The 10,695-nt window shown below is 27.2% G+C and overlaps 2 protein-coding genes across 2 annotated transcripts in view; one reads left to right on the forward strand and one right to left on the reverse strand.

The window, feature by feature from the left end:
- The window catches only part of LOAG_18244 (spondin family protein 1), a gene marked incomplete at both ends in the record, with an annotated part of 6,918 nt that extends 636 nt beyond the window's left edge, over nt 1–6,282 (forward strand). Inside the window, 14 exons of the mRNA XM_020450908.1 lie at nt 95–195; nt 499–715; nt 936–1,064; nt 1,507–1,658; nt 1,993–2,081; nt 2,248–2,413; nt 2,784–3,012; nt 3,529–3,702; nt 3,881–4,051; nt 4,625–4,849; nt 5,158–5,349; nt 5,547–5,698; nt 5,881–5,956; nt 6,101–6,282. Coding sequence (XP_020305363.1) covers nt 95–195; nt 499–715; nt 936–1,064; nt 1,507–1,658; nt 1,993–2,081; nt 2,248–2,413; nt 2,784–3,012; nt 3,529–3,702; nt 3,881–4,051; nt 4,625–4,849; nt 5,158–5,349; nt 5,547–5,698; nt 5,881–5,956; nt 6,101–6,282 — 2,255 coding nt within the window. The remainder of the gene's footprint in view (nt 1–94; nt 196–498; nt 716–935; nt 1,065–1,506; nt 1,659–1,992; nt 2,082–2,247; nt 2,414–2,783; nt 3,013–3,528; nt 3,703–3,880; nt 4,052–4,624; nt 4,850–5,157; nt 5,350–5,546; nt 5,699–5,880; nt 5,957–6,100) is intronic.
- A 454-nt stretch (nt 6,283–6,736) lies between these two features.
- LOAG_09294 (hypothetical protein) lies at nt 6,737–10,333 on the reverse strand (the record flags this gene model as incomplete). The annotated part of the gene is made up of 7 exons (XM_020447902.1): nt 6,737–6,928; nt 7,140–7,319; nt 7,491–7,741; nt 7,978–8,080; nt 8,849–9,000; nt 9,563–9,653; nt 10,292–10,333. 7 exons carry the CDS (start codon nt 10,331–10,333, stop codon nt 6,764–6,766), a joined length of 984 nt encoding a protein of 327 aa, XP_020301912.1. The 3' UTR covers nt 6,737–6,763.
- Nucleotides 10,334–10,695: the final 362 nt, after the last annotated feature.

Here is a 10,695-nt window from a genome sequence, read left to right on the forward strand (position 1 = left end):
ATATATATATAGATTACCTCAATATATCATTTAATCTTTGATGTCCAATTATTCCCAAAAATATATTCATCATTTATTCAATGTGTGATTGCAGTGAAACTTCGAGGATGGCGCACAAAGTTCACTGTACAAGCTTTCCGCGGATTTGGTATTTATGCACAATTTGAAAATGGTGAACATGCCGGGAAATTTGATGTAATCTTTGTTTAATGTAATTTAATGCAATCCTTCCATTGACCTAATCTTTGATTTCCTTTATTTTGCATACTTTTTCTCTCTTTCATATAGTTTGGCTCTTTTTTGTTACAAATATAAAATTTAAAATTTTTTACAAAATGTCGAAAATTTTGAATTTTTAAGACAAAACTTTCTTTCTTTGAAAGTCATTAAATAAATTATTCCAAAAAAAATTTTTTTTATAGAAAACTTGTGTTTATAATTTGTATAATCAGTTCTTTAAATATATTGAATAGTGAAAATTTTTTAATTGTTTTATAGCTTCAAGGACGAAAAGGTGAAGCTCGAATTGCACCAAATTGTCGCAAAGCTGGTGTATCACATTCAAATTTAAGGCCTAAAACGTCTGTTCATGTATTATGGCATGCACCGGATACATCGGAAAAAGGATGTACATATTTCCGTGCTTCCGTAATCACATCCCGGAAAATATGGTACGGTGATGATGGACCATTAACGAAAAAATTTTGCGTCAAAGGTTCTAAAATTTTCCATCCTATCCCTTGCATTTAAAATTGATGGTAGTTTGGAATTATGATACTTGATAATACAATAATACACAAAACATGATCAATCAATTAGTTATAAATTATTGTTTTGCAAAAAATTATGAAATAATTCATAAGAAATGAATTGAATAAATTATGGAATGGCTTATTTTTAAATTCAATTAACTCAAAGTTTTCCAAAAATTTTAGAAGGCTACAAAAAGGCTTTGGCGATTGATGAGGATAATTTGGATTGTTGCGCTTGTGATGAAGCAAAATATGATTTAGAATTTATTGGTTTATGGTCAAGAGATACACATCCTAAAGATTATCCATCGCGTATTTTTTCTTTTTTTTTTTTTTAAATCACAATGATACAAAGATATGGCACTTAATGAAGTATACTTTAATGTGATCTTGATTTTAGTTTTTTAAAGATTAAAAGTTATTGAAAAAACATTAAGAATTGAAAAGTTAGGAAAAAGAATTCAATTTTTGATGAAATTGTATGACAACATTTAATTTTTTCGACTTTTCCTTTATTCATTTTTTTTTAAATTAACTGAAAAGTGATACATTATGTTGTTTTAGTAATTTCTTAAATTCGAATTGAAAATAAAATTTCACTTTGTTTTTAACTTTTTACTTTAACTTCACTTTTATTTTTTTTTGAATTTACTCCTCCGTCTTACTTTTAAATTCAATTAATTTCATTCTACTTTGCTTTTTTTGAAACAATTTTATCGTTATCAGTAATATTATCATATATTTATATATACAGTAGAACATTTGACGCATTTTACGGATATGCTTGGAGCAAGTCATAGTAGCAATTATACAATGTGGAAATTTGGTATGATTGCAACAGATGGTATGAAAGAAATTGCTGAATGGGGTAATACTTATAAAGGAGAGCAAGAAATGAAAGCAAATGTATTTCTTTTCTTTTTTCATTTTATTTTAATTTTATTACTATTAATTTCATTGTAATTTAATTCCATTACTGCTTTGCATAACTGATATAAGAAATTTTTGCTTTTTTTTTTTGCTTGCTCCGATATTTTTATTACACCGTTATTTTAATGTTTAAATAATCAATATAAAAAATAAATGTTTATTTCGAGTACGATTGTTAAGTACAAATTTGATCACTTTGAGTACAATTATTAAGTACAAATTTGATCAACTAGTTAATTTATATCATATTTTTTCATTTTATGTATGATGTTAAATTGTTGAAAAATTTTTTTCAACAATATATTTGTAGGCGAAAGAGATTCGTACTTTAATGAAAATTAAAGGATTATGGTATCCGGAAGTGCAAGGAAGAACGACGAGCTCATTTGTTGTGAACAAGTAAATATTTATCATTGAGGGTTATTACTTGTTGGAGAAGAAGGAGAGGGAGAAATTAATTAATTGCTTTAATTAATTTTGCAAACAAAGTAGTTTATAAAGATTTCAAAAAAAAAAGACGAAAACATGTGATGAATTAAACTAATTGTTTCTTTGTAATTATCAGATATCATCATCTAGCTTCGTTAGCTGCAATGTTTGGACCATCACCGGATTGGTGTGTTGGAATATCATCAATTAATTTATGCTTACCTGATTGCACTTGGATACCGGAAAGAACGTTTGAATTGTTGCCATTTGATGCTGGAACTGATAATGGACCAACTTATATGGTATATTTTTAAACTTCATTATTCATCTTCATATATTTGATTATTTGTGTACTTTTAAAATGACTAGATTTAAACTATTAAATTTTATATGATGTTTGTTATTATCATCTCGATGTTTCATATTCCACTTTTTTTTCTTTTTTTCAATAGGTTTAATTGATAAAGTTTGATTTAAATTGTTTATGCTGCAAAATTAACAACTAAAAACTAAAAATTACTGTGGAATAAATACAAATAAAAAAAGAAAGTTGCATTTTTGCTATTTATTTGATTGCATACTTTAGAATCATATGATTTACAAATGGAAATTTTGGTGGAATTTTGATAATTTGTTTTAAAATTGTTTTATAATATAAAATTTCAATTTCAGTCACCAAATAATCCAGCAGAACCTCGGATACCAATTCATCCGATAACAACAAAATTGGATAAACGATCACCCTTTTACAATGAGAACAGTGATATTATTGCACCATTAGCACGATTAAAATTAACTCGGAAAGAAGTAATCAAATCGGTATGTAAAACGACCAATGAATATCAAACGGAAGCTTATAATGCAACAAGTACTAGCGAAGATGAGGAATACAAAGATCGTCGTTAGTATATTTTTGACACTTTTTTTTTTTAATTTGCATTAAAATATTAATAGATGGCATTGTTGAACTTACTTTTTTCAAATAATATTTAGAATTTATATTAAAATTTCAATTAATAGTATTGTTAAAATTTATCTTTTCTTGAAGCAACATTTATAATTTAAATTTCTTGAAATTGATCAATTTTTACCAAATAAGATTACATCTTTTAATGACAAATATTTTAATCTAAAAAAAGAAGGAATATAAAAAATATGAGGATCAACAACAATAATTAAAAATAAAAAGATTGAAATGGATGCAGATTTTAAAGACTGAATAATAAATAATTGAAAACTTACATGCTGTACATTATTTAAGATAAATATTACTCGATAATTTGAATGAATAATACAACAAACTTACTATAATCTTACGAAAATTAGAAATTTTATAAAAGAGAAAAACGAGTTAATTAATTTTCGTTTTTTTTTTGCAATCAATTAGTTATTTAATCATCCAATAATTATTTCGTAGGAGAATGTATGGTAACAAATTGGGAGCCTTGGTCATTGTGTTCCGCAACATGTGGTAAAGGTATTCGAATGCGTTCTCGTGTTTATGTATTTCCAATAAAAGCGCAAATGTTCCGATGTCATCGTCAAACAATCGAACGACAATTTTGCAATGCAGAAATTAGTGAATGTCGTGGTCTGTACATTTCTTTAAATTTTCTTTTTTTTTTGAATAAAGGAATCGGTTTAAAGTTTTTGAATTTTTCACTCTTGCTGCATTCATTTGCAGTCTTCTAAATATTGTGCCAAAATTTTGCTAGCATTATTCATCAAAATAATATACTACATGCCGAAATGACAGACGAAGAATTCAGATTCGGATGCATTCAATTCGAAATGTTCTGTTAGCGGATGGTCAGCATGGACAGAATGTAGTGTCACATGTGGTCATGGGACACGATCAAGATCAAGAATGTTTAAAGAACCTGATTCAAATACCGACACTTGCCCTAATGTTGAACTTATTCGTAAAGATATCTGCATTGGTTAGTTAATTAGTAGTTAATTATTACGTTTATTTTCACGAATCTCTTCTTTTCTGATCTCATACAAAAATTATTTCATAGAGTTTCTTTCTTTCTCTGAGAGAGAAGGAATGTTTCGTTTACATCGATTCGAAGTATTGAAAGTGAAACAGATTTCTTTATACAATTACTTAAATAATCAGTGAAATTTAATATTGATTTCGTGATTTCTGAATGAAGTCATGACCCGTTGAGTCGCCCATTAATTCACGGTTTCATTTCCAATAGATCATGGATTATGAGTTTTTTGAAATTAAGAACACAAGAAAATGAGTGGAAATTTTAAGTAATTCCATTAGAAAGTATTATTAATTTATTACTGAAATAAATATCTAACATAAAATCTTATCAATATTACGACGATAACAACTAAATTCTGCATTCCGGAAAATCTCAAATGTAATTGTCGTGCACTTATCCGGATTACTATCAAATAATTAAATGATTGAAAAGGAAATTCCATATGTTCTGTTTAGGTGATACTGATAATGATTGCAGTTGATAGGAAGGAAATATGTCTCTCTCTTGTTTCAGGTGATAACGGTGATGATTGCTCAGTAACACCAGATCCGCTTTGTCGAGCAACATCATGGAGTGAATGGTCACCATGCAGTGCGTCATGTGATGACGGAGTTCACGTCCGAACTAGACTACTCTTTTACGCTGAGCATGAAGAACGTTGTGCCAATGTTAATTTACTCGAAAAAGAGAATTGCCAATTACAAACTTGTCAACGATTGCTAAGCGTACATTCGAAGGGTTTCTTCATTTTTTGGCATTTTAAATTTAATTTTAGTCTGACCAAATATTTTCATTACAAAATTTAAATTAAGACAGTATTTGCTTTAATAGTTTTTTTCTGACTTTTTCGGTTGATTTTGAGAGATTTAATATGCAAAACATTGTCTAGTTCACTGATTAAAATATGGATTCAAAATTCATAAGCACTTTTACTACTGATAAGGAGATACTTGAAAGAAGATAATTGAGTTACTGGTAATAAATCATTAGTATGAATACAGTGATAATATTAGATTTTCTTTTTAAAAATGTTATCAGTGATATAGAAATATGTATGGAGGATAAGCAAGAAGGACAATGCGCTGGGACATTTCCGCGTTATTGGTATAATTCGAAGCTGAAACGTTGTGAACGATTTATCTATACCGGTTGTAAAGGTAATCGGAATCAATTCGAAACTGAAGATGAATGTAAACGGATGTGTTTGGAAAATTACGACAGTCCAGTTAGAGAAGTTGGTCAGTTATCTCAGCTGATTTATTTTGGAATTAGAAATTGTTTTTTACTATTTCAAGAATTTCATCTATATTTGTGCGTTTTTTGCAAAAAAAACTTCTACGTCGAATATTCAAATTTCAATTAGAATGAATGGATATAAAACGAGCAAAAATATCGATTACTTGTAACTTATTGAATTAATGTTAATAATATTAAGTACCCGGTCATCAGTTAGTCAACGAATTTGGTGTTGATCAGGTAAATGATGGTGGTCCACCAGTTGATTGCCTAATCTCAGAATGGACACCATGGGGGAATTGCTCGGCTACATGTGGCTCAGGCAAACGACAACGTTCACGACAGATAGAAGTTGGTACTTTTTTGTCGCTAAAACAGAAATGGTTAAGGATTACCAGTTAAAGTACTATATATTATAGAAAAGATTAATTCTAATTATTTGGTTTTGACTGCTTATCAAATAAACAAATAGCAGGATATAAAATAATGAGTTCAAATTTAATTTAATTCAGTTTCATGCATCATCATTCTAGGTGTTCCCACGTAATGGTGGACGTTCATGTCCCGAACATATGGTACAAGAATTACGTTGTGAATTGAGACCCTGTGGTGAGTTGTGTATTTATTTAACAGTAATCTGTTTCCTTTCAAACAATAAACTATGAAATTTTTAAATTCCTATTCTGCTTCTTGTTTTCTTTTTTTTTTTTTTTTTGACACAATTAAATGATTTATAATTGTCACAATTTATAGCAATTCAAAATTGTCATATCAAACCATGGACAATGTGGTCACCTTGTTCGGTAACATGTGGTGATGGGAAACAAATTCGTCGACGACGTATTATCAGACCACATCGTTATGTTGATGACGAAGAAAATTCACCATGTAATGCACCCGAAAAGGAATCTCGTCCATGCCATGTAAAATGTTAACTTAATTACACGCATATCCCATATCATTAAGTACTATTCACTTTGTTTAATCAAATTTGTGCTCGAAACTGCTTTAATCATATATCGCTCATTAATAAAATTATCATTGCGTTATTTGTTTCTTTTCTGATCAGTCAATATAACAAAATAGAAAAAAAAGAAAAGAATGCTAATAAGAAATGATCAAGATTAGATATGCTATTTGCCGTCAGATTCACTTTCAAAAGGAAAAAATAAATAACAAAAAATAACAAAAATAACAAAAAGAAAAGAATAATAATGCTGTCCTTATAGAAGAAATGCATGCTTTAAACTAAAGGAAAAATTTTATCCACCCCAAAATGATATTAGTTACAAAATATTTTAATATTTTATGAAATTTGTACAATTTTTGAAATGAATAGCAAGAGAAAAGAAAACTAGAAAGAATTCAAGTGATCGAAGTATATATGTACACATTATTGTTGAATCAAACAACTGATTAATGAAATAATCGTAATTTGGTTGGTTCAACTCGAACAACACTTGCTTTATACGCTGGTACATTTTCATCTGATGATGTTAGTGGATATTCAATTTTTTGTAATTCCATTTCATTTGGTCGCATTCTATCAGCTTTTGTGCTTAATCCTGCTATATATTTAGCCTGAAATAATTAAATAAGACAATTTTTTCCTCATTTCATCTTGTATTATATCTTCAATTATTACCTATTGTTTCAATAAATTTTCTCTGACCAAAACGAATTTAATACAACTGTTAATTAACATTATATATTTACATTTCAGCTATTTTTTATCCCAAATATATTTCTTTATCTTTTTTGATAAATCGAAAATCAGACAAATAAAACATACAGTAATATAGCCTAACAGTACACCAACGACATATCCAACAATTACATCATGTAAATGGTGCATGCCATCAATGATTCGAGTATAGCCAGTATACAATGCTAAGCCAAGAGCAAATAACTGTACCAGAGGCTTCGCTACAATAGCTAAGCCTCTACGTGGAATGCGTGATTGTATATAAATCTAAAAGTTATTAATTATATTTTTGCTCTAGTGTATCAAAAATGCAACATAAAAAATCACGTATAGAATATTATGTAAAAGTGTAAATGTTTAAATATTAGAATATTATGGAAAAGTGTAAATGTTCGAATATTATTTAATCAAGTACTATTAAGCATCCTTATAACTTACCATAAAAAAAATTGCCGATGTCATAGATAATGAAGCATGTCCACTGAAAAATGAAAGTCGTGCTTCTTTAACAGTCTGATCATAATTATTGCCACGACATTTATAATTCAAGATATATGTATGATTAAGACAATAACTACTATCATATGATGGATTGCATATATCCAAAAATACCGGCCTTAATTCACCAACAATGAACTTTGTCGAAACTGTTAGCAAAAGTGCTAGAACTATTCCCAGCAAATTATACGCTATAAAAGTAAATCATTATTACCAATTCATATAAACTGCAATTATTTCAATTAAAAAATCAAATATTAAATGAATTAGGATTTATAGATTTTTATACAAAAAATTTGGCAACCATTATCTCATTAAGGAATGAATAAATGAACAACAGTTGACGTCAATATTCACTAATTAATCTACAAAGGATTGGAGAAGAGGGTTAAAAAATTTGAAAAAAAAACGAATGCATAATACTTACCATTATATTTAAAACAGTTAACTAATATCTGATTGAAATTGTAACTTCGCCAACTGTATATTTCTCTGCAGTATCTCCAACGCCATATTTCGGTAATAACAATCTGAAATTCATTGAAGATTATCCGCTAATTACTACTACCATCATTAGCACGATTACTTATTATTTGTTTGCAAATGAGAAATTTTTAAACATGAGTATATATATATCATTGTGATGAAATTGTCCATACATAGAGAGAGAGGATAAACAGAGTGAGAGTTTTTTTTCCTCTTTACTTTTTCATTTTCCTGATCCTAATCATTGCCACTTTCCATTTCCCAGCCAATTTCTAGCCAGAAAAATTGAAATAAATAACGCAGCTTGCTAATAATTATACCAACAAATGGAATAATTCTAAACACGATTACATCACGTTGATGAAATGGTTCTGCTGAAAGGAACAGAACAAACTGAAGAGACGATTAGTGGTAATATATATATATATATATATTTTTTCCTACTTTTTCAAGCTTTTTTTGTAGTAGTCGCCGCTGTTTTTTATATTTCAACCGAATTTTTTTATTAGAAATGAGAAATTAAAATATTTATAAAATAAATGATTCTTATTCTTTTGTATCTTTTTTTTTCCTTTTTGGAGTGTACAGAAATGGAAATTTAAGTTCAAAACAATAACAAGGAATGGAAAATTTATTCAGTCAGAAAACTTTGATACTGTCTTTTAAAGACTATTTTAATCATTCCAATAGAATATACCTACGTAATTTTATCTTAGTTCAAATGGAAATTTATTCACTTGGAACTTAATAAGGGAAATTTTGAAAAAAATTTTGGATAGACAGAAAATTTGAATAAAAATACAAAAACAAACTCCAAGAAATGGAAGAAGAAATATGGCGATGAAAAGTGCTGATGTTGGTATGGTACTGGATTTGTATGGTAATTGAATGCTTGAATCATTGCAATAAAATCCACGGCGATACGGTTCCAAATAAAGATTTGGTAGGATTTCCACTGATAAACCTGAAATTTTATTATTTTTACATCAAATGTTTGAAATTTCGGTCATTTTACATCAAATATTTCACAAATTATTATCCAGTTTTCTTTTCATTTTAATTTCTCTAATTATTACTACAATTCAAATATCATCTTTATACGCATATTTATTTCCTAATAAACACGTTAAATTCATACGTTGAACACGTTTAAGTTCCTTTATCACCAAAGCTCAGACGTATGTGTATTTATATAATAAATATCGTTATCATTTAACTTTTTTTTTGATATCTATTTGACTTCCGTTACTTTTCAATACATCTTCAAAAATGTCTGTAAAGATTGAAATAATCAAAAAGCAAAAAAAAGAGTTAAAGAATTCCATCATTTGCGTTTTGCTTTTCAACGATAAATTTATTTTACGCCTATTTTAAGATGTTGGACAATCGGGACTGAAGACTTTTCAGTTTTTAATTCAATGGGGAAAAAAAAGACGGAAATGTTGGATATGTTAAGTTTAGTTATCACCTTTTTTGATTGCTGTTCATCAAATTATCAAACTATTTCTAACTGTGAAAAAAAATACCAATAACTGTTCCGATGAATACATTGATAAAGAACGATCCAAGAGCAAGTTCCTTGTTTAACAAAAAATTATTTGTTTCTTGTGTTGATTCCTGCAACAATGTGATGATAATTTTATTTCTCAATTGACATCTTTAACAATCATCAAAATTAGACAAGGAATAAAAGAAAAACTTTGGGGAAAATAAGAAAATGCCATAAATTATTCTCATATCGTCCTTAATCGTCTTTTTAATCAATATTTTTTGTATTATTTGTGTTGCGTTAGAATTATCATAGTAATGAGACATGATATGTCTAATACTTGAAAACTTGAAAGGTACAATGACGAATAAAGCTAAACATACCATTATCACATAAATTTCATCGGAGTAATTGAAAAATAAATGTAACTGCTCTTAACAGGTAACTTTTGATAACAATTTAAAAATATATCATTGCTAAATTGCGCAAAAAAAACGAAAAAATATGAAATGTCAGAAATGAATAAACGAATTAATTTATGACAATTAATTTACGAATTCAATTTAGTGTCTGTCGAAAAAAAAATAGGAAGAATTTGACAATAAAATATTACTTTTGTTGTAGTCATTCTATAATTATAATCGAAGTAAAAAAGAAGGACTGATGGTTTGGGTTGTGTAAATGAAATGAGTGTAAACGATAGGAACAATTAATTGATTACCTTTGTTGATAACACAAACCTGCCATATCATTACCTAATTTATACCTTCTGGTCTCCACTTCTTCGTTTCTTATCTTGCTTTCTCATCTCCTAACTTATTATTATTATTATTATTATTATTATTATTATTATTATTATTATTATTATTATTATTATTATTATTATTATTATTATTATTATTATTATTATTATTATTATTATTATTATTATTATTATTATTATTATTATTATTATTATTATTATTATTATTATTATTATTATTATTATTATTATTATTATTATTATTATTATTAATTATTATTATTATTATTATTATTATTATTATTATTATTATTATTATTATTATTATTATTATTATTATTATTATTATTATTATTATTATTATTATTATTATTATTATTATTATTATTATTATTATTATTATTATTATTATTATTATTATTATTATT

The sequence above is a fragment of the Loa loa genome (genome assembly GCF_000183805.2).
Source record: "Loa loa unplaced genomic scaffold supercont3.236, whole genome shotgun sequence".
In the NCBI taxonomy this organism is placed as follows: Eukaryota; Metazoa; Nematoda; class Chromadorea; order Rhabditida; family Onchocercidae; genus Loa; species Loa loa.